A 24,716-nucleotide genomic window follows, 5' to 3' on the forward strand; every position below is an offset into this window, starting at 1 on the left:
CACTAAATCCGCTAGATGACTAAACCCGTCCACACACTAAGGAAAGATGACTGTTTTTACTGTTTTTGGCGAATGTTAATGTACGGACGAACTGTAGCGCTAGCAGTATTTATCCTCCGAGAAACTAATTAAATTTTTTCTACGGAATACAACTATTGGGAAGGACGCCTTACTCATCTTTTTTCTTCTTTTGGTTGAGGAAAACCCTACAGGGTTGTCGGGCCAGTGGGTCGACAGGAGTTGGAACAACGACGATCTTCCCGGACTACTTTTCATGAAAAGAAAGTACTGTTTGGACGGTTTTTCGATGCTAGGACACATCTAGGTTAACCTTTAGGTGTTAGTTTAGGGGTTAATAATGACCTCTGATGTGCGAAAGAGCTATTCTCATGGACTGGTCAGAACAGTGTCAAAGGCTAAGCTAGGTTTTGATCCTGACTGTTACTAAAGCTAACGTTACTTTGAGTGCTGACACAACGGTTATTTATATACTAACGTCAACGTTTAGCTTTGGGATACATGTTATTCCTAACTCTTCAACTAAACCACACAAGGAAAGAGATACTCCTTTTTCAATTCCTTTGTCAACTTTCTAAGTGAATGACACAGGAGTCAGCATGGCATTCTTTAATTTCCGAAAAATATTTAAATTGGGAGCTGAGAAGAAGAAGAAACAATATGAACACGTCCGCAGGGATGAGAATCCGGAGGAAGTATGGGATATCATTGGTGAATTGGGAGATGGAGCTTTTGGAAAAGTATACAAGGTATGATGTCTCATTTCTGCCTTTCATATTATTGCAATCCAATCCACTTTATTTATATAGCACGATTTTAACGAACACAAGGTTTTCCAAAGTGCTGCACAACAAGATAAAACACAATAGATAGATAACACAATAGAAGCACAATAAAAAGATAAAGTACACAATAGCAAGATAAAAGCAATACAATAGAATCAAATACAATACACTGCCAGCACAAGATCAAAATATGCATGTATACACATACAATCAATCCCCTACATGGTGTCAAAAGCCAAAGAAAAGAGGTGGGTTTTAAGAAGATACTGTACACATGTCTTGTATTTTCTTGTCTTTTGTAACCTCTCCATATGCAGCAACTCCCTTTTTTCAAGCCTGAAGACACAGTGTCATCCCCAGCCTCCCTTTGCTTTGTGACCCACCCACCATCTTTATAAATCAATACACCAATCCTGTGACAAGTGGTTTCAAATATGACTGTTGAGGTCTTTCTCCACACTCACCCAACTATGTTTGTCTAACCTCTCTCTCCCTTTGAAGTGGCTTAATGTGACAGCCTCACTAAATATCATCACACCCACACATAGCAGGAAACTTCAGTTTCATCACCAACTGGGCGAACAAAGCTGCAGATTAACCAATGTTAACATTTCCGTCCTCGTATTAGCCGCGGATATAAGCAGAAGTGTGTCATTTTTTCCCAAGCAGGAGCAAAAAAGAAAAAAAAAATTACTTATTACACAGGTGGATGTTTATATGTTCCTGAGCTGTTTTTAGAAGCTCCAACAAAGCAGCCAACATCATTTTCCATCTCTTTTACATTTTCAGAAAGCTGGCACAGCAGTCAAAGCAGCCTCCTTAACATCATTTTTAATGATGACATCTTTGGGTTTGACCCTAATGCATCGCCAGAGCCAGAAGCTTCATTTGAATGAGTGACAGTAAATATAATCACACCAGAGTGGCTCCACCAAATTTAATACCAGGAAGTCTTGGTGGCTAATGAAAGCACTTTTAAATGCTCTGTTTTGTTCTTAGTTGCCAAGTGTTATATTTGGAATGCTTTGAAATAGCCCGACTTACCCAAAGATTTTCATCCTGGTGTTACTTTGTATCATACTTACATTAAGCCTAATCTTGTTGCACAATGATGTAGTCACAGGTCGGCCCCCGACGTTGCTAATGAGCGGTGGTTCATGTGAACTAGACTGAAGGGAAATGTATCCTCCTTTTTATCCTTATGATTCCATTGAAGAAGTTCATGTTTGTGTGACTGAAAGTGGCACTCCAGTCAATCTAAACCTGCTCTACAAATAGTAAATGGCAGCGTTATGTTTATATGTCTGGGCTTGGAGCCATTGCAGGGACAGTCCCCGTACTTTATTGATTCCTAGTGAAACACAAGCTGCTTTAGGACTGAGGAGCAGATTATGTTTTGGGGGTGTGGAGGTGGGGAGGGGTGTATTTTTAAATGGAGTATATGGCCGACCACGGAAAACACGGGCAGGTCACCAGGAAGTGTCTGCATCCCATATCGCAGTGGCAAGTTCATCGAGCACATCCTGCCCCGCGGAGAAGCCAAAACAAACAGGGAGAAAATTTCCACTTTATAACAAGCCTCAAGTTATGCTGCTGTATTAAGAGCTCACAGAAAAAGCAGAGAGGCTGTTTATTTATTATTCTTAGATACTCCTTAATGGCAGTGTGAAGTGTTTGCCTCAGGTCTGAGGTTAAGACAACTTTTTCCAAGTCCAACATAAGCCGAAATAACTGCATGACATACATCTAACGACATCCTAATAACATTTTATTAAATCTCGCAGGCTCAGAACAAACAGACGGGCATCCTAGCCGCCGCTAAGGTCATCGACACAAAGACGGAGGAGGAGCTGGAGGACTACATGGTGGAGATCGATATCCTGGCCTCCTGCGACCACGAGAACATCGTCAAACTGCTCGACGCTTTCTATTATGACGGCAAACTGTGGGTGAGTAGAAGGAAAAGCTGTAGCTGTCATCAGTGTTTCCTTTTGCTTTTGTTAAGCTCAACAAGAAAACGAAGACCCCAGCAAAAAATGGGAGAATGTGGCGATAACCAGGGCTGCAGTGATGAGTCGATTGGTAGACTGACAGGATATGAATCAGCAACTATTTTTGAAGTCAGTTTAGAGCTTGAAACCAATTATTATTTTAAGTATCATTTAATTTGTTGATGGTTTTCTCAGTTAATCAATGAATTTGGTCGATAAAATGTCAGATAATGGTGAAATATGTCGATCACTGTTTCGCAAAGCGCAAGTTAAATGGTAAATTGACTGTACTTATAAAGCACTTTACACTATGTCACATTCACCCATTCACACACATTCATACACTGATGACAGGGCCTTCCTATCTATTTCCTGAGCCACAGCTGCCGCATGCCCTAAGTTGACATCTTCAAATGTCTTGTTTTGTCCACAACTAGACCTGTCACAATAACTGCTTTTATTGGACGATATATTGTCTCAGAAATAATCGTGATAAATTATAATATTGTCGTTTGAAGATCATTTAATACCACTGATATAATGATAATATAATAGTATAATAATGCAAGGGGGGGCAGGGGGTGGGATTGGAGAGCGGGCGCTACACTTCTGTAAAAACACAGACTGTCATTATGGTTGGGGACAGAGTTATTTACCTTTAATTCTTCTGTAGTCTCCACTCAGGACGTACACAGTGAGGAATGGAGGACACTACTCACTTAGCCAATGTGACATAAATAGCTTCTTAGCTGCTAATGTGAAGTGTGGCAATATTGATGATAAGTTGATAATTATTGTGACAGGCCTATCCACAACTCAAAGATATTCAGTTGACTGTCAAAGAAGACTAAAGAAACCAGAAAATATTCATATCTGAGAAGCCGGATTAAAGAAATCAGTTAAAATCAAATGTGAATATTTTCTGGTTTCTTTGTTCCTCTGTGATAGTAAACTGAATATCTTTGGTTGTGGACAAAACATCACATTTCAGGTCCTATCTTGGGCAATTTTTTTGACATTTTACAGACCAAATGACTACAGTAATTAAATAATTGAGAAAATAATCAGTAGATTAATTGAAAATGAGAATAAACATTGTTATTGTTGTTTTTGTTTTTTATTAAAACCCAAATAGGGATGGACAGTGCTTAGCAGGTCAGCTTGCACGGACCTAAACTTGGACAAAACAAAGAGTGGATGTGGTTGTAAACACAGCATAGCAGCTGTTTAAAATCATGGTGCATGTTGTTGTCAGTGGTCGCTGCAGGGAGAGCCTGAAACACTGTGTGCTCTGTACTCCACTTGTTATATTATGAGCTCACATGGGCTCTCATCATTTCATCAGTGCTGTTATCCTGCATAACTGAACTGTAAATGTAATGCACGTCTCTCATTTAACTCTAGTAATAACAAAACAGGAGGCCAAAGTTCACAAGCAGCTTTTGGAACTATTAATCCTCAGACCAGTTTATAATCCATCTGTGGCTGATATGAGATCATTTTTTTAAAGGTGTTTCTTTTCACTGCAGCCTGCACATAAATGTGTGGGGTTTATATATATATATCTGAAAAGGAGGGAAAATGTATCTGTTCTTTTATGAGTCAAAGCCAGGATTTTAGGTTGTGTTTCACACCACTGGAGCATCAGTGACGGTGTGCTGGTACTGGGAGTACTAACAGGCTCTGGTGCTGTTGGGGTAGATATGGATTATATTCGAGGCCTAAACATCAATCAATCAATCAGCCAATCAAACAGACTTTATTTGTATAGTGATACACATACACTGCCCTGAGTGTTATAAAAATGACTTAATAAAAACAGGAATGGAGGAAACACCAGAGGTAGCATAAAAATGTAAAAATTATGAATACCCAAATAAAATAAAGGTTAATAATAGATTATTAAAATATAATAGATAAATAATAATCCAGAGGCCAGGAACACGATTATGTGTATCATGCATCCACTCACTATGTGAGTCAATACACAAGCATCCCCCTGCATAAAAGGGCACAGTGCAGTTAGGTCATTATTTTTAAAAACCCTCATGATTACCTGAGTATTTGATTTCTGGCGCATTACACTCAGCGCTCAGCCCTTTTCCTCCCCATTGTCCTCTGAACAATGGCTCCGGCCTGATGTGGAGGCTGTCTGCTGATTTTATCTCAGCTTGTGTGGCACCTGCTTCATGCCGAGAGGAGAGAGAGAGAGAGAGAGTGAGTCCAGGACATTTCCTCCTCGGAGATGAAAGGCCACGTAATCCCAGGAGAGTCTGAGAGATGATTTATTTTATTACTGCATAGCAAATTGATGAGACACAATGATGTTTGTTTCCTTTTTTCTTTTTTTTGTTGCTAGGCTACAATTTCAGTTGCACGGAAACTGCTCTTACACTCTCTTTCCTCTTTTTTTTTTTTTTTTTTTTTTAATCGAGAAATTGCTGGAATTGTTTTGAGGTGAGATCATTAACATTCCGCACCACATGAATGGATGTGATAATCTACGGCTGCTCACTTCTCCGTGCGTGTGTGTCAAATAAACAAATAGGAGAGGAAGCCACAGCCCATGACCCTGGTTCCTCTGTGCCCGCTGCCGGTCTGAAACACCACTGTGGAGGCCCTTTGTACACCAGCAGAGCCACTAAAACAACAGCACGCCTACAGAGAAACACTAGAGCCGTGTGTGTGTTGAATGGTCAAGATTGTCCGCAGACTCGAGGCATTGTACGTCTTGTAAGGGTTTTGTTCTTGGAAGTGGGAAAGTCTTGAAAAGCTCCACTGAATCATAGAGTGCCATTGAAGCTTTTGGTGAAAGGTTAGGAGTTGAGAGTTTTTATTTGTAGGATGAGCCCGTAAGCCAGGGCCTCAACTAACGTATCAACCACAATTCGTTTCTCAATATGTACAAAATTGCAGAAGTGTGTCTTTACTTCCTCTTTCTCTCTTAGTGGCATTTAGTTAAATGTTCCCCAAATCGCAGCATCATGCTAACAGACTTTAAGCTCAGTAAAGACAGTCCAGATGCTTTGCTATTACCATGTTAACCTCCGCCTGAGGTGCTGTGTCTATAGGAGCTGTAATCCTATTTAGAGAATAAGGTTTAAGGTCTGACTGTATAGCTAGAAAGGTAGCTAGCAGCTGTGGGAAACCATTTCCACAATGTGGCCCCAACTGGGCCAATCCTCTTACACCAGCATCCATACTTGAAAGCTCCTAAATGCCTTTAAGGGCTCAGTGTTTCATTCATGCAGGCTGAATTCTGAAATTGTCTCAGTCTGGTGAGCAGTCCGGATACATGATGATTACGATGATGATGATGATGATGAGGCCTCCTACAGTGTTGTGTTGATGTTCCAGCAGAATAAAAACATGTTGTTGTGTGTTCTCTCTGAACTTGAGAAGCTTCCAGAGGGGCACAATAGATTTGAGAGAACGACGGGTTCAACCAGAGCATTACTGCCTCTAATGAATGAGCTGCATTTACCTCTGTGTGAAATGCATTAGTGCTGTGCCATACGACTAAAATATCATATCCCCCATATGTGTCATTTCGTATGCTCATAATAAATCATATCATTTACATACAGCACATTTTCTGTACATTCAGTGAATGAATAGACCACATGGAAATGCTTCTTTGTTGTTACATTTGGAATTATATACTCAACAAATAAATAGCTGAGTAGCTGCAGATCACTGATTGGCTCTTTGAATAATATTCATGAAGCTTATATCAGCTAAAGCATGATTTAGACAAAAAAAAAGGTACTTCATATTCATATTCACATATTTGATTAGTTTGTTTCAATATCATTTTTTTCCTTTTTATACAGAACCTTTGTGCAAATGTTCTATGGAGCATGAACATAGCATGAAATATGAATGTATAAAATATAAAAAAAATATAAATGTACAAATGGAAAAAGGAATTTTAAACAAAAATGTACTTTCTTATTTGGTGATTGTTACATAGGTGGTAGAAAAGTACAGTTTGTCTTGACTTTTCATCTCCAAACCACGTCCAAACCCTCCTCGTTTAGTCTCAGCTGGTTGGAGTCCTTCTCCTGTTCTTCCAGTTCAGTGTCACGATCGCTCTCCTCCATGTTTGTTTATGTTTCCTTCATGCAAATTTCCTGCCTGGATCTTCCCCCTGCGAAATAACGCCGAGCACGAAAGTCACAAAAAATCCTGCATCTTTTGATTTGTATGTGATCTGCGACACAACACAGTTTTTTAATATCTTCAAATCATATCACACTGTCCTCGATCACTGCAAATCTCTGAATAATGAACCCTAAATAAAGATACACAATTGATGTGGTGCATCTCTGTTTTACATAAACAAATACATGTCGCAAAGTTTACACAACACATTGACTGTTTGTCCCTTTTCTTTTTTTTTCCCTCGTCGGCAGATTCTCATCGAGTTCTGTGCAGGAGGGGCTGTGGACGCTATCATGCTGGGTGAGTCAGCATTTCCACCTCACACACAGGTTTCAACATTTAAAAAACATAGCAGGTTTTAGAAGGTAAATGTAAGAGCATCTTTGATATGAGGCTGCGTTTGTGTCCCCCTGTAGAACTGGAGAGAGCCCTCACAGAGCCTCAGATCAGGGTGGTGTGTAAGCAGACCCTGCAGGCTCTCGTCTACCTCCACGACAACAAAATCATCCACAGAGACCTGAAGGCCGGCAACATCCTCCTCACGCTGAATGGTGACGTGAAGCTGGGTGAGAAGCAGTCACATCTCGCTAAGGCCCTAAACCTTTTTTTCTTTTCTTTTTTCACTTTTCAAAGACAGGAATCATAAACAAGTTCACTATCTAGCAATAAAGATAAGGCCGTGTGACTTTGACCGGAATCCTTGTGTATATTCCTCAAGCTCTCCTGTGATTTAAGAGCTGAAAATGACACAAGAAAGTACAGCTGGTACCTTTTTTATGTTTTCACACAAGCAACCCAAATACAAAGTTAGGTTTCAGATATCTAGGTATGGTGTCACTTTTCATCGTTCACACACATCTCTCTCTCTCTCTCTCTCTCTCTCTCTCTCTCTCTCTCTCTCTCTCTCTCTCTCTCTCTCTCTCTCTCTCTCTCTCTCTCTCTCTCGCTCTCACAGTAAACTAGTGTTGAGTGGAGCTGTCATGTGGTGTCGTATAGATCAGAAAAACAACCTCTTTGAAATTATTTTTTTTTGCACAGTTGTTTTCAAAGCCTTTTTAATGCAAGAAGCTTACACATTCACATGATCCTTCCCATGACATATAATGCATAGAGTTCCACTTCATGCATGTAAAACAGTCATCAGTTAGATTAATGACTGTGTGTGTGTGTGTGTGAAGGGTGCTGCTATTGTTCCTGCTAGAAGAAGTTCTGACGCTCACATTTCCATAAACACACACACAAATTAGATCTTTTTTTAAATTATTTGGTTTATTGGATTATTCATCTAGTAATAATACGTTAAAACAATAGTATACATATTAAATAAACTAGTAAAAAAAAACAGTTGAAACAGCAAAGCTTTAGATTTAGTGTATTTTAGCTCAAGTCCCTGAAATACTGGATCATACATTTCCCATAATGCATTTCAGTTGTATCTTTTGTTAAACCTTGCCTGCATGATGAAATGATGACCTCAGCAGGGTTATTTTCTCTGACTTGTAAAAGAGTCTCCAGAGCCACACACACAACTGTTTTCACATGCTGAGTAGATCTATACTGACCTACATGCGTAAAATTGGTGGAATGCACCTTTAAAAAAACTAAGTAGATACGTGCTGTGATTTATGTTGAACGCTCTCACTGTTGCTGGTGTAGACATGGTAACATGACTTACTGGCCTGCATGCAGAGCAGCAATTGTTTGGTCCGGCTGCTCAGTGTGCACACGCACACACGCATACACGCATATCCTCAGCACATGCACTAATGTAGCTTACATAGAGCAGTATGAGTCATCGCTGGTGGAAGGAACAGGCTCAGTGAAATAACACACAACAAGCATTTTGTCTGGTGACATAACACACACACACACACACAGAGGTGGCTGTGCATCTGCCTGTCAGGCCTGTGATGAGCTGTTCCTCACACACACAATACAAATAAGACACGATGTCATCATGCAAATGTGTGACGGCTGTCATCACAGCGTACGATTTGTAGGCCTGTGTTCATTTTATGCTTATGATTGGATTAGCAGTTCCACCGCTGAAGGTTAGAGTGTTTTTTTCTTTAGGATGTGTTTGGTTTGTGTGGAAACAGAAATGATGACCGTACATTTCCTCTGGCTAATTTCTGGTTTGCCTTGAATCACATGTCTTTCAGCTGACTTCGGCGTGTCTGCCAAAAACACCAAAACCCTCCAGAGGAGAGACTCTTTCATTGGAACGCCTTACTGGTGAATGCCTATTTTATTTTAATTTATTTTACTTTTTTTTATTTTACTTTACTTTATTTTACTTTTTTATTATTCTATTTTATTTTATTTTATTTTATTTTGCACAAACCATCGAAGAAGAAATGCACATTTGAGCAGAGACATGATTTAATCAAGTGGCGTCTGAGAACAACGCCTTGATCTAATGACATCACAGCCCTTGATCACGACTGCCCCTTGATCATTACTTCCCCCTGATGATTTCATCTAGGACTTTGTATAAATGTAAACCCTCCTCCTCTGACTCTCCTCCTTTCCCGACCAGGATGGCTCCAGAAGTGGTCATGTGCGAGACGTCAAAGGACCGCCCGTACGACTTCAAGGCGGACATCTGGTCCCTCGGGGTCACCTTGATCGAGCTGGCACAGATCGAGCCGCCGAATCACGAGATGAACCCCATGAGAGTCCTGCTGAAAATAGCCAAGGCCGATCCTCCGACCCTGATGCAGCCGTCACGCTGGTGAGTCACCGCAAAGAAGTGTATCTACGTGATGAGAAGCGACTCAACATGACGTGTTGTAATTCATTTTTCCCTCTTTCAGGTCTCCAGAATTTAGCGACTTCCTAAAGCGATGTCTGGACAAGAACGTGGACAACAGGTGGAATCCGACACAACTCCTCCAGGTACATTTCTTTTTCTTTCTTCTCGATCATTCACACAACCCCTTTTGTTTCAAGATGAGTCAGCTCTTCCATCCTCTTCAATCAGCTGATAATCCTCGTTCCCTCCACACCTGCATAAGTACTCCTCCCATCCCATACCCACGTACCACCTGCCATTCAGAACATTTAAGCAGCAGCTCTAAACGACATCTGTTTACCTCCTTTGTGTCAGGTATCTGTCAGGTAGTGTGTGTGCCAGCAGGAATGACACTCATCCCTGACGTCAGAGCAGCCGGCTTCCTTTTTTTCCCCATAGGGTTTAAGGTGTTCGCCAAGTTACAGCCACTTAGCTCTCAGACAGAGAAGCAGTAAGGACACATTCTTATCACAGGAAGTACTTTACAACGCAGCAGCTGAAGGATTCTTGTGTTTAGAAGACGACTCAATGGGCTTGAAAATAGAGCATAGCAGTCTGCCGCCGATGAAGATTTTAATATCTAAGAAGCTGCATTTACTCAGGCCGGCGATAGAATACATGCAGCTGATTTCAAGTCCGAAGAAGGTGAGGTGGACATTTAGTTTCTTCTAAAGATCACACAGTAAGATGTGTTCAGATCCCAGAGGGAGACACAGAAAGAAAGAAAGTTTCTTTAATGTGTGTTTTTTAAATGTACCATGTTTTATTTAGTCAAATAATGACTGTCTGATACACTGTAAGCCAGTTCTATATCAAACTCTATTGGATTAGTTGTCCGTGGGGCGTCTAGTATTAAGTCTCTGTCTCTCGCGTCTTCATTGCTACGAACTGTGTCGTCATTCTGTTTTTCAACTTCAAATAAAAATTAGATCTGGATTTCTCACCGTGTTGTTTTTCTGTGTCCCGTGCTCAGCATTCGTTTGTGTCCTCTGTGATGGACAACAGGCCGCTGAGGGAGATCATAGCCGAGGCGAAGGCCGAGGTCACCGAGGAGATCGAAGAGCACAAAGAGGAAGAAGAGGAGGAAGACTCAGAAGCACATCTGGTGAGTAAATGTGACCAAAGTCAGTCTGCAGGATGGGATTCACTGCAGTGAGGAAATGCTACCGGGGTTTTTTGTTTGTTTGTTTGTTTGTTTGTTTTTAAGCAGGACGTTCTGGTCTTTTAAAGAAATGCTCTACACTACATTTGTTATTTGTTTTGCAAATGTGTCATTTTTTCTTCTTGGTCTTTTAGCAGTATATGTTTTGTGTGTGTTGAATACATGAAATTGGTTCTAATATGGAGCTGTCTGTGGTGAAATTTAGTAAAACATCACAGATGAACCTGCAGATTCAGCAATTTTGTATAAAGTTGTCATGACTGCAGTTAACGTTTATTTTTATTACTAACCAATCTATAATTATTTTTTAATTATGTTCTCAATTAAATGATAGATATTTATGACAAAGCAAAAATTCTGCAGCTTTTAAGAAGTAACAACATTTTTTTTTGTCCTTTTTTGCTGCAGAAAAGATTTAGTATAATGATTAACTATCAAAATAGTTGCAAGAATATTCTGTCACTCAACTAGTTAATGAATCGACTAATTGTCTCAGCTCTAGTGATGGTCATAATATCAAAGGACCTCTGTTTTTTTCTCTCTTTTTTTTTTTGAGAAACCAAAAACCTGATTGTATCCTCTCTTCTTCCTCTCTGCAGGGTCACAAACGCGCTCCATCTGACGCCAGCGTCGCCAGCTCTGAGGATGAGAAGATCCCTCTCTCTCCCTCCATACTGGAATCAGTCCCTGAGAAGCTGGAGCCAGTTCCACCTGTGCCCATACCTGCACCCACACCTGCACCCGCTGAGCTCCCTGTGGGTAACCACGTGTTGGACGCCAGCTTTATAGAAGAACCTCCCGCCCCTGCAGCAGAAGAGCAGACAAACACTCCAGTGGAGGATGGACAGAAAGAAGAGAAACCGGTAGAGGAGAAGCTTCCAGAAGCAGGGGTTGATGTTGCCTCACCTGAACCACAGACTGAACCAGAGGCCCTTGTTAAAGAAATGGAGCAGCTGGAGATAGCTGCTGATGACGAGAAGGAGGTGGACACGGCCGAGGATCCAGCTGATCCAGAGACCCCCGAGGCTCCTCAGGAGGACAAAACGCCCGCTGTGGAGGAATCTCAAACACCAGCAGAGGAGAAGGAGAAGGAGAAGGAGAAGGAGGAGGAGGAGGACCCGTACAAACACCTAAATGTGACTCTGACACTACCAACGAAGGATGAAAAAGAGCAGAATGGAGAGAAGCCCAAAGAAAAGGTGGAAATAAACACAGAAAATGAGAAGAGCATTCCAGACAAGGCTAAGGATAATAAAGAGAAAGACTCTGACTCTGGACGCGGCTCGGCTGCAGACCTCAACCTGTCTATCTCAAGCTTCCTGTCCAAAACTAAAGAGCCTGGATCTGTTTCCGTACAGGTAATACACACACACACACACACACACACACACACACACACACACACACATTCCGATGCACAAATATTCTCCTTCTCCTGAACAGTTTAGTTTGTTCATTCTAATAGCTACACTGCATCTCTATAGGATGAGAGAATTATAATATACAATTATTATACAGACATTTTATTTGATCATTTTCTTCCCAGGACACCAGACGTCAGAAGAAGACGCTGAAAAAGACGCGCAAGTTCATGGTGGACGGCGTGGAAGTTAGCGTGACTACATCAAAGATCATCACTGACAACGACACCAAGAACGAGGAGATGAGATTCCTGAGGTATCCATCCGCCTGCCTTCATTTACATCCACCTCCAGCCATCAGTTTAATGCAAATGTTATGAAAATGACATGCACAGGGAGCTTAGTGTCCAGTGCCGAGTTAAGCTCTCAGTCACATTAACATTTTAAAACTTAATACAGCATTTCATTAACATAATTTGTCCCTTCTTTTTTTTCTTCCCCCTGTCTCTCCCTCCTTTTATTGTGAAGGCGCCAGGAGCTGAGGGAGCTGCGTCTCCTGCAGAAGGAGGAGCAGAGGGCCCAGCAGCAGCTCAGCAACAAGCTGCAGCAGCAGAAAGAACAGATCTACAGGCGCTTTGAGCAGGAGACCACGGTGAGTGTCACCTGACCCACAGCTGTGATGTCAGAGCTCAGCTGCAGTTGTTTTTTGGGGTGGGGTTTTTTTTGTTGCATTTTTAAGAGAATTATATAACAAAATTATGCTGGATTTACATAACAGAGAAAACAAACAAAAACAATGAGAAAACACAGCATTAGTCCACTTAACTATATCTGATTAACTGGTATTTGGAGCCATTTTCAGTTGGTGTAAGCACTGCTGTCTGTATTTATTTATAGCTTGTTTTCTGAAGGGTTAGAACATTTAGGGTTTGAACCAATATAGAGGAAATATAGAGGAAATAGTTGAGAATGTAGAAATATCTCTATAGTCTAAATATAGTGTTTTATAAGTAATAGTTTGATGATTAGAAATGAAGTCCCCTCCAGCTGACAACACCTCAGTCATTCTTCAGCAAGTAAAAGATGGAGCTCACTCTATAGTATAAAGCCTGCTCACTTATATTCAGAGGTAGTTTATTGAGTGTTGGTTCAGCACATTTCACTTCATCCTGAGTCAAGTTACATAATGTGGAAGATATGAGGAAAATGAGGAAATTTGGGACTGCCGCAGTGGAACAGCAGTGCAGCCATAAAGCTACTACTCCTTCTGACGTTGTTAAATGAAAGATACAGTCAGTACGAGGGATGAACAATTAATTGAAAATGTATTGAGATGCAATATTTGTTAAAGGCAAAATGTGTAAAAATAGCAGTTTAAATGGAGTATTGTGGTGCTGCAGAGACGTCCGGGCCTATACATCATATTCTACAGACTTAATACATACGTTTGGTACAGATCACCACAAAAATCATACCATCATCATTTTAATGTGTTGTGAGAATGGTGAGAATGAGCAATAGCAGTATCGGTCAAAATAATCATTTAGATATTTTTTCAAACGCATCCACACAAATCCACTCTGAAGTCCAGATGGAGTTTAATACTGTTTATTGATTGAAAACATAGACTGACAAGCAGCAGTTCCACTGAAATTGTTAAATAATACCTGATATGATATGATATGATATGATATGATGACGATCAACAGAAAATATCAGAGCCCTGCTTGAATCCCCCTTTGTCTATCTCCCGCCACTACCCAAGTGAACAAGTAAAATAAGATGAAACCACACCCATGTGTCAATCAATGCATAATCCAATATATAAATACAGAGAAATGCACATTTTTGGCTCCTAGAAAAACCTACACACCTCCAGATGCAATAAAAAGTGAAGAAAAAATGAAATAAAAGAGATAAAGTTAAATCAAAGCTAGACTAAAACTAAGGGAGATGAATAAAATAAGGACATATGATTATTTACTTTATTTATACATTTGTATTTGAGTTTAACGACCAAAATAAACCAAACTAAAACTAAAAACTATGTTTAAAAAGAAGAGATTAAAAAGATAAATCCAGCACAGTTCCTCATATTATATCAAATAATTAGAAGCTTTTGTGAGGGTATTATATATATATATATATATATATATATATATATATATATATATATATATATATATATATATATATATATATATATACATATATATATACATATATATATATACATATTCCTTTGAAAACGTCCTTAACAAAAGCTATTGTCACATCTTTTTCTTTTTTAATAGTGACTTGTTCATAATGTTGCATGACTCTGGTGGAATTCCAGACTTTTGTATCATTAACTTATTTTTGAATCATCCTCCAGAGTAAGAAGCGTCAGTACGACCAGGAGGTGGAGAACCTGGAGCGGCAGCAGAAGCAGACCATCGAGCGGCTGGAGCAGGAGCACACCAACCGGCTGCGGGACGAAGCCAAACGCATCAAAGCTGACCAGGACAAAGAGCTTTCTAAGTTCCAGAGCGTGTCGAAAAACCGCAAGAAGGAGGTTAGCATCGCTCTCCCATCCATTCCTCTATTTCAAGTGGCTTATTTTGATTCACAGGTCTGTCTGTTAAAGTGTTGACATAACCGCCCATTTATCCACCGCAGGGTCTAAATCAGTCCGGCCCTGCCACTTCTCATTTATTCCCCTCACTTAAAGCTAATCTACCCCCAAGCTTTTTTGTCTCGTTTAATTTCCGTCTGTCAATCACGGCTGACACACGGCTAACGGTAGGCGGGACTTTCTCCAAAGCGAGGATGCAATGCTCTCATGAAACCTATGAAAGAGGATATTATCCAAAGGTGACCGAGGGCTCGGTTTGCAGTGGATTTTGAACGTTGCGATGCACGCGCACACACACACACACACACACACACACACACACACACACACACACACTTCCTCCTCCTCTTCCTCTTCCTCTTCCTCTCAAGTCTTTCTTTTCTTTGACAAAATACCCAACCATGCTGATAAACAGTTATTTAGCTTTTTATGACTGTTTTTATTACTTTGAAACCTTCCACCTTACAGTCCAGACTATGTGTGTGTGTGTGTGTGTGTGTGTGTGTGCCAAGTACAACGCGTAGGAGGGTAAATGCACTGTGATCTGCAGGGAGTGGCTCATGTTGTGATTCAGTCCTTTCAGTCGTCTCCTGCACCTTGTGCAACGCTCCCATACAGGATTTAAGTGAAGGGGCTTCACTTAAATCCTGTATGGGAGCGCTCCGTTTGTGTGTGATTTGATGCCTCAGCAGATTTTGAATCTGGCTTCTTTCTCATGCCTATATATCAACAAATCTTTATTGTTAGTTAAATAGTTAATGTTCTTTTTTGTGTATTTTTCTTTCCTTTTTTTTTACATATTTTTGTTGGATTTTTTAAACATATAAGCAGCCACACAACAATACAAAAAATAATAAAATAAACTGAAGAAAACAGGCAGCTACACACAGTGAAATTATTATAAATTCAATTAAACATTAAATTGACATGAGTTAAAATGCTGAGATAGATACAGGAGCAGAAATAAAAAGAAATACATTTAGTGTGTTTTTCTAATGAATCAGAGCAGCGTTGTAACTCTCTCTCTGAGGATCCACGTGTTGAGCTCTGAAATGTTGCCTGTACATATCACTAAGTATATATCAGCGTCTTAAATGTTAAGTTGTTCTGTGTTCAATGAGCCAAGTAGGTCAGATTAATGTTAAGCAGGTGAAGCAGTCTTTATTGTGTACAGTCTGGTCATCAGCTCAATCCGCATTTAGCCTGAAGTAAAGTTGGCGGGAAGCCACTCAGAGCCTCAACACTACACCACTGAGTCCTGTCCTGCTTAGCGGATTGATGGAGGCTTTTGTTGCAGGAGATTATACTCCCTGTTGTTGATAGCTGACGGTGGAAGTTTCATCATATTCTGATTGTGTTTTTTTTTTTAATATTCTGATGGTCAGATATTCTGTGTGTGTGGTAAAAGTGTGTTTCGTGTCTTATACGATGTGTGTCGTTCTCGGCTCAGGAACAAGAGTTTCTTCAGAAGCAGCAGCAGGATCTGGACAGCGATCTGAAGAAGATCATCCAGCAACACAAGCTCGAGCTCGCCACCATCGAGAGAGACTGCCTCAACCACAAGCAGCAGCTTCTCAGAGGTAATTCTAACAACGGACACAGAGGAGCTGTATGTGTGAACGCTTATATCCAAATCAGTCAGATCAGACATTAAACAGACTTTATACTGGGTACAAATCTGTGTAATGTCTGATTGAGCTCGTGTGTGAGTATAGCAGTGAATTCTACAGTTGCTGTTGTATTTAAGGTGAAAATCATAAAAGGTTAAGTTTATTATGTATTGTTGGTCAGCTGATGTGGTTTTCATGTCATGTGGGAAGGAGGGTCTTGATAGGACAAAGTCTCATCTTGAAGGTGCAGTAAGCCATGTTAGTATTTTACATGGTTGTTTGTATTATTACAATATATCAAAACTTTCAGAAGAAGACGATACAAGTTTCACATGACATGAATGTGACAATAACAGATGATTAATCAATCACAATCATGCATCATGTTCAGCTGCAGATAAATGTTGTAGAAGGCTTGTAGATAATATAAGTATAAGTAAATGAGTAAAAACTATGACTAAATATGTTCATCAGCAACCTTTATTTTTCATGACTGAGACGAGACAGCACCAACTTGATGAAACATTAACTGTGACTGTATCCACCTGAAATATAGTTGGTTAAAAAAAGACCAGACTAAAATGTTTAAAAATAGAACTTTATCAAAATCTCAAGGAGACAAAATATTACAGAGTCACAGCAGGCGTAGCAGAGCAGCAGTCTGTGTGTCTGCTGGAGGCATTCAGGTTCAGGTTCAGTGTTTGAATGTAGGCCACCTACGGTTTATTAGCACTCAGAGCCCAACACACAATGACTATGGTCATAAAATAAGGAAATAGACTTCAGGACACATGTATGTGTATTATATAGTGTGAGTGAAGTCATTCTGCAGCCTGTGTAAACAGCTGTAGTTATTAAACTAGCTGTGAATAACGTTACCTTTCCTTATCATGCCTGTTGTTATTGTAGTAAAGCTTCTCTTGTTTAAGCTTTATTACTGATTCCATTTGAACTGCCCAGCTAAACAGTAGTTTGTTAACATTTTATCATTATTAAGTCCATGGGGCACTTTTTCTTTTTGACACTGACCTCAGATCTACAATTTCTTTTAATGCAAGCAGGTAGAGCTGAGTGATGTGTATAAAATCAAATGTCATGATATTTTTAACCCAATACCTCGATATTGATATCGCAACAATATTGTAGGGATGACTATCATTGATTTCACAACATATTTACACAATGAGATTTTTTATAATAGTGAGAAATGTGGATGTAATAACACAGTGGCTAAAGGCAAATTATAGAACTGCTAGAACAGTTTGGTAAGTTCAGAAAATGACATTTTACTGTAACGCTGCCTTTAAAACCAGGAAAAGACAACAGTTATGACATCATGATATTATGATATTCAAATTCTAAGACGATATCTACCCTCATATTACAGTATTGGTATAATATTGATATATTGCCCAGCCCTACAAGCAGGTTGCAGTTGGTGTGTTTAGTATTCCTTCAGTTTTATTAGGCTCACTAGTTAATTTCCATTGTTGAGAACAGAAAGGTCAAAATCAGCTCTCATAGTTTTATAATAGTTTTAAAAACAGTTTTTTTTAAAGCTGCATTACTAAAATATCAACAGTTTCATTGACTAAAACTAAACTAAAACAGTAACAGTTTCCTCTGATTAAGATAAGATTCAAAAAGCCAGACTGTTATTCAACTAAAACCTGTCCAACTAAAAACAGGATGTGGTTGACTCAATATGTTCAAATCTAACAAGGACTGAAACTTAATGTATAAAAATAGCTGACAAACTGAACACTTGTACATGATTCATGTTTTACCCAAAGTCTGAAGAAAGTTTGAAGCCTACTCTTGAAGATTTAGAGAGGGCAGATACCCTTTCTAAACGTAGAGAGGGTATCTGCCCCCCCAGACCAAATCTGGACATAACAAAACATTCAAATCCTCTTTGACTACTAAGTATCGGATCGGTCCAAACTCCAGTCACAATATGACTGGAGCTGTGACCAATTCAATCCAATATCAGTCAGAAACTGACGTCATTCACCCAGATTCCATAATCTGACGTTTTGGCCGGCAGGGAGAGAAACATTTTATTTCCTGTAGTGATGTTTTATTTCTTCTAAAAGACTCAGACTTCTTAATCATGTTAAATCTTGTGTTGAGTCAGAAACCTCCACAGTAGAAATTATTGGATGTTTCTTTATTTATATAGCACATTTCATACACCAGGGCAACTCAATGTGTTTTACATAAAAACAAAACATTAAACAGTAGAAATTGAAAACATTAAAACATACAATAAAAAAAGGAAACCCAATTCTAATAAAAAGAAAACAAAGTAGAGAAAAAGAGAAAGAAAACAAAAAGCTAGACTAAAATAGAGAATACAATATGAGAGTGCAGCATAAAATAATAGAGCATTGGAGTCTCTAATTGTGACTCATTCAGCCTGACTGTCACATCTCCAGCTGAGCAGTGATCACGCTCTCTGTGTACCGCAGCAGTCCCGTTAGCACCGTCTGGTTCTTAATCCCACACTTCATATGCCAAGATCTGCACAAACAAGGATTCTCAGAAAACGCTCACTGAACCGAGTCACGAGAGGTTGTAACCGTGCTTCACAATCTGGTAAAGAGCTTTCACCCAGAATAGTTCAACGCTTAAAAGCTCAAAGCTCAAACCTCATTAGTAAAGTTGATGTTGGTATATATGACTTATGTGTCTTTAAGCAGAATGTTTCTAAAACTCCAGACATAACGTTGAGGAGATGTTCCCCTCTAATAAGCCTGTCAATGCTTCTTCTGTGCCTTCATTCAGCTTTGTCTTTTGTTCTCTTGTGTGTGTGTGTGTGCGTGCAGCCAGGGAAGCCGCCATGTGGGAGCTGGAAGAGCGCCACCTGCAGGAGAAGCACCAGCTGTTCAAACAGCAGCTCAAAGACCAGTACTTCATGCAGAGACACCAGCTGCTGAAGAGACACGAGAAGGTACGCAAAGCAGGACTTATTGTAAAACGTTAAAGCTAAACCTTCTTTGATTGACTCTTAACTAACTGTGTTCTATGATGGTGTCTCCTCCCCCCCCCCCCCCCCCCCCCCGCGCAGGAGATGGAGCAGATGCAGCGCTACAACCAGCGTCTGATCGAGGAGATGAAGAACAAGCAGACTCAGGAGAGGACCAGACTGCCCAAGATCCAGCGCAGCGAAGCCAAGACCCGCATGGCCATGTTCAAGAAGAGCCTGCGCATCACCGGAGCTGCCATGACCCCCGAGCAGGAGAGGGAGAAGGTCAAACAGGTGAGCAGAGATGTGGAAGGTGATAGTGGACATGAAGTCATTTTTTAATAACACATAAATCCTAATTGTGCGCGTGTGTTTTGTTAGTTTGCAGCTCAGGAAGATAAGAGACAGAAGAACGAGAGGCTGCACCAGCAACAGAAACACGAGAACCAGATGAGAGACCTGCAGCTGCAGTGTGACGCCAACGTCAGAGAGCTCCAGCAGCTCCAGGTACACATTCTATTATAACACTCAACTCAATTCATCTGTTTTATTCCACTAGAATTAGAAGCTGCACTGTTCGTTTCATGTAGTCTTGTGTTAGTTCACCATTGCAGCCAAAAACACAACATTGAACACAGTAACATATTGTTCCACACTTCCTCCCTCTGTGTGTGTGTCTGTGTCTGTGTCTGTGTGTGTCTGTGTGAACAGAACGAGAAATGCCACCTGCTGATCGAACATGAGACCCAGAAGCTGAAGGAGCTGGATGAAGAGCACAGTCTGGAGCTGAAGGAGTGGAGGGAGAAACTACGACCCAGGAAGAAGGTGTGTGAGACGTGTTGATGATATCAACAAAGGGAGATTAAAACAATGTAATTAAGGAGATAGAAACACGTTTATTATATGACCTCGAGGCACAAAAATCACTGGATGTCAACTTGCATCCACAAAGTGTAATGAATGTGATGAATTTGGTCGCATGAACAATCTGACAGAGACTCAGCTGCACATATCAGACCGTTGTCTTATTCATACTGACTCCTGGATTCCACCAGGCGCAGACGCACCACGTTCCGTCTCCGACACGACCTCCAGAGTTGATCACTGCCACTGTAGTCAATGATTGTGATCCCATTGGATGACGCTGTACATTTCAGAAGCGTCCCAGAAGTGTCTCTGCTCCACCGCGCTATAAATACACGCAGTCTATTTTCAACAGAAGACGCTTCAAAGCCGCGTCAAGCTGCACAGATCAGATCGATACGATATCATTTATTGTCCCTGTACGGAAATTTGTCTCGCTGGACAGGAAGTCAGATTAAAAAACAGCACAGAGGATCTTCTGACCCACAGTAGAAGCAAAAAAAAGCACCAAATCAACTACATTTGAGCAAGTTAACAGTTTTTAGTTGTACCTCTACTGCAGTAATTACAGTAGCCTGAAGGCACTCTTGATTTGATTAGACTGCTGTATTTACTGTATTAACAGTACAGTTTAATTTAAAAACTCCTGGTGGGGTAGTATGCCATGCAGAGGACGGAGCAAAACTGCAGCGCATACATAGCTGATGGAAACCTGGGGTCAGACTGTGTCCACATTAATGCACATGAAGACACATGGTTAGCCATATTAGCTGCTTGGCTGTAGAGATAGCAGCAATGTCAGGCCTCCACTTTGGTCCAGACTGAAACATCTCACTCATATTCCCCTCAGGATAGATTGTAATAACTTTGATGATCCCCCTCACTTTTCATCTAGAGCCACCTTTAGGCCACATAATAGACTACCTGGTATAAAGTGAACCTGTATTTCAGTAAGTTAAACCAGTATGTGTTTTTTATGTGTCCTGCAGGCCCTGGAGGATGAGTTCGCCAGGAAGCTGCAGGAACAGGAAGTCTTCTTTAAGATGAGTGGAGAGTCGGAGTGCCTTAACCCCTCCGCCCAGAGCCGCATCTCCAAGTTCTACCCCATCCCCAGCGTCCACTCCACCGGTTTCTAGAACAAACCTGCACACACACACACACACACACACAAACACACACACAAACACACACACACACACAAACAAACACACATAGTCTGGACTATAAAGACTCAGCCTGTGCTGCCTTCCCATCATGCTCTGACTGCTAACAGAGGTTGTAAGAGGCTTTTTTCCATCTCTGGACTCCAGTGTTTGTTAACCTTCACTCCGCTCATACACTCACACTGTCAGAGTCATTATGAAGGAGATTTTTTTCAGATTGATTGTTTCAGTCATCACCTCAAAAACCACTAAAGTGAAGTAGCTTCTCTGTCCGACCTTCTTTTTTGTGATTGAGTTATTTTATAAAGAATCCAGTGCCTGTAAAATTTGATGTTTTAAATCCAAACAGTTTCTGGTAATTATTTGCTGCTCTGATTTTTCTCTCTGGTTTTAGACATTTGCACTAAAGACAGGATAGCTTTTTTTATACCACTCCAACCTATTTGGGTTAAATCTCCAATAGCAACTCATTTATAGTTGATCATGAAATAGAATGTACGTCTCATAAAGGAGACGGAGCACATTTTGTTGAAGGTTTGATGATATAGAATATTTTTTATGAAATCATACATATCTCTGTGTTTAGAATAGTAGCTTAAGATACATTTTTGAGATAATAAAAAAAAAAAAGTCTTAGTTTAGAAAATGATTCCTTCCATCCTTCAGGGTTTTTCTTCAGAATGCCTTTTCTGTCTCGACACACGAGACTCAAGCAGTAAAAATGGTGGGAACTGTTTTCTTTGTTGTGAAACAGCGGAGGAGGCGTAGAGGCGCCGTTTACATTCAGAGACAAAAGGATCACTGTTAATCGACACTGAGGAAATACTGCGGTGTGTTTGGCGCGGTCCATCACACCGCTAACCATTATCGTCATGTCTCTGTAGCAGCGTTATTCAGGGACAGAGACAGCATGCAACTTTTTTTTTTTTTTTTCTTTCATTGGAAATGATATAATTCTATAAAAATGTCCAGAAAACTCCAAACAGCTTTCAGTTCAGCTGGGTTGTGATGCGTCTTTGTATCTTTTTAGTTCTCTTCATCTGCCTCCTCATAAAGGTATTTTGCTACCAGGTGTATCATGGGTAGGCCTGCATGGCTTTTGTTCTTCTTTTTTTTATTGAAATGATAATACTGTCTTCATTGTCATGCTAGCTAATAGCCTTAAAACGTCAGAAAAAGCTGAATGGATATACTGTATGTTAAACGTGTTGCTCTTTGTCGTATGAAGAATATTAACAGTTTCAGAATGATTTCATTCGATAGAAACAAAAACAGAACATGAACTCTTAGCATGTGGTTTTTTTATTATTATTAAGGTTATTAAAGTAAAGTTTGATGCAGTTGATGGAAAACAAAATGGACCTGACTGGTTTAGGCCATATAGACTTCAGATTGGTTCATTTTATCATCTCATTTTCTTCGTAATTGGCTTTTGAGAGTTACGGTTAGAAAAAATGTATTTAATGGAGCTGTTATGTACAAAAAAAAAAAAAAAAACACAGAACATGAAGGAGTGCTGTGCACCTTTTTACAAAGTGATACTCAGTAGCTATTTATATGACAACCTGTCACGAACACTGCAGCGTCCATGCTGCTCGCTCGCTCATTTAAGGTCTTTTAAAACGATCAAAAACATAATCATAAAATCAGTTCTTAGACAAATTTAGCAAAATGATTCAATTCTGAATGTTGACTGAAAACAAAAATAACCATATAAAAATCATGCTTTTTTTTTTTTAAGAAAAAACAATGTATAGTTTTTAGGATGCCTGTGTAATGTAGATTTTCATTTTGCTGTAAATAAACCATTTTCTCTGTACTTCAGATGTGTTTTAATGTGTGCTATTTGCTCCAGTTTTTAATACATTTGTAATTCTGATGATGGGAATCGGTGACAAAACTCAATTATACAAAAATACTTTATCCCATACAAAACATGGTCAGACCAGAAAATGCCCACGACTATGAAAAGAGAAAGTCAACTCATCGTTCAGTCCCACAAAATGTAAGAAGTCACCATACTGATGAATAACCCTCAATGAACTAACTCAGTGCTACATGATCCCTGATTTCACATATACAATACAGATAATGTTCATTAAAATAAAAATACAATCATATCACATACAAGAACATCCGCTGTGTGTTTTCAATGAACGCACACCGTGTTTATACACATCAGACACAACTCCTGATCAAACAGATTTCACTTAGAGAGGTCTGTATATTCAGTACTGTGGCTCTCACACAACACTCCTCTTCCTCCTCCTCCTCGTCAGTGTGATGTCTGGAAAAACAACAGAGAGAGAAGCAGCATTTAAAATGTAAAAGTGCTCATAATGCAAAGTCGTCTCTTTCAAAGTATTAAAGTATATGTAATGAAATCAAACATGACTTCTAAAATGTAGTGGAGCACAAGTATGGGTCAGAAAATGGAAATGATTAAATAAAAGTACCTCAAAATTGTACTTCAGTACTGTATTTGAGTAAATACACTTAATTAAATAAACGTATTAAACTGTTATTATAACCGTACATACTGTTCAGGTCAAATTTGACCCGTTTTGACATTTGACAGCTGTTACAAAAAACAAATGTGGTTCTTTGACCCTGAAATTTGATGACTGTTCAGGTCAAATTTAACCTGTATCTATTGACATGTCTTTAGTTAAATGAATAGTTAATAGTTTTAATAAGGATTTCTTTTTATGATGTAGCAGTGAAGACTGATGGCTCTAATGGTTATACAATAAACCCCACAGCTCCATAAAGTTCTTGTCATTTTCACTTTACATAAAATACATTTTAATCATTATTGTTATGTTATTTTTTCATGTCTTAGGTAAAATAGGACATGATATTGTGTGATAGGAGCTGTTTTTTCTTCAAAAAGGAGTGGTGTTAAACCTAACAAATACACTCTCTCTGCTCTCTGAAACATCACACATTTATTCATCAGTCAGATAAACTATTGATGTATTCTAAATAGATCTGGGATTCAAAATTTGGTATAAACATTTTTTTTAGGGGATTCTTCAAAATTGACCTGAAACATACTGTGAGGGTGTAGAATATGAACAGTGTGTAAGGGTTAAATTTGCCAAAATCTCTTATAAAGCAGATTAGGTTTTCTAGATTGAACTGTAAACTACATTTCTAACACTTCATTATCTAACCTACAATTTATTAAAATTACAAATTGAACTAAAATTAGTTGTTTCA

At 39.6% G+C, this 24,716-nt stretch overlaps 1 protein-coding gene across 1 annotated transcript; it reads left to right on the plus strand.

Annotated features, from left to right (window-relative positions):
* Positions 1-32: 32 nt before the first annotated feature.
* slkb (STE20-like kinase b) lies at positions 33-21,515 on the plus strand. Its single transcript, XM_062428098.1, has 18 exons — positions 33-767; positions 2,588-2,752; positions 7,210-7,258; positions 7,375-7,524; positions 9,121-9,193; positions 9,498-9,692; positions 9,775-9,856; positions 10,726-10,857; positions 11,514-12,272; positions 12,461-12,591; positions 12,804-12,927; positions 14,650-14,829; positions 16,340-16,469; positions 19,328-19,452; positions 19,570-19,761; positions 19,849-19,974; positions 20,179-20,292; positions 21,321-21,515. The coding sequence occupies exons 1-18, from the start codon at positions 618-620 to the stop codon at positions 21,465-21,467; spliced, it is 3,024 nt and encodes a 1,007-aa protein (XP_062284082.1). The 5' UTR covers positions 33-617; the 3' UTR covers positions 21,468-21,515.
* The last annotated feature ends 3,201 nt before the right edge of the window (positions 21,516-24,716 follow it).

This window comes from Scomber scombrus, chromosome 2 (assembly GCF_963691925.1).
Source record: "Scomber scombrus chromosome 2, fScoSco1.1, whole genome shotgun sequence".
NCBI classification, from domain to species: Eukaryota; Metazoa; Chordata; class Actinopteri; order Scombriformes; family Scombridae; genus Scomber; species Scomber scombrus.

Coding starts and splice junctions, on each gene's coding strand:
- slkb (XM_062428098.1), top strand. CDS start 618: ATGGCATTCTTTAATTTCCGAAAAATATTTAAATTGGGAGCTGAGAAG. Junction 9,693..9,774: donor CTGATGCAGCCGTCACGCTG/GTGAGTCACCGC, acceptor TCCCTCTTTCAG/GTCTCCAGAATTTAGCGACT. Junction 12,592..12,803: donor GAGGAGATGAGATTCCTGAG/GTATCCATCCGC, acceptor TTTATTGTGAAG/GCGCCAGGAGCTGAGGGAGC.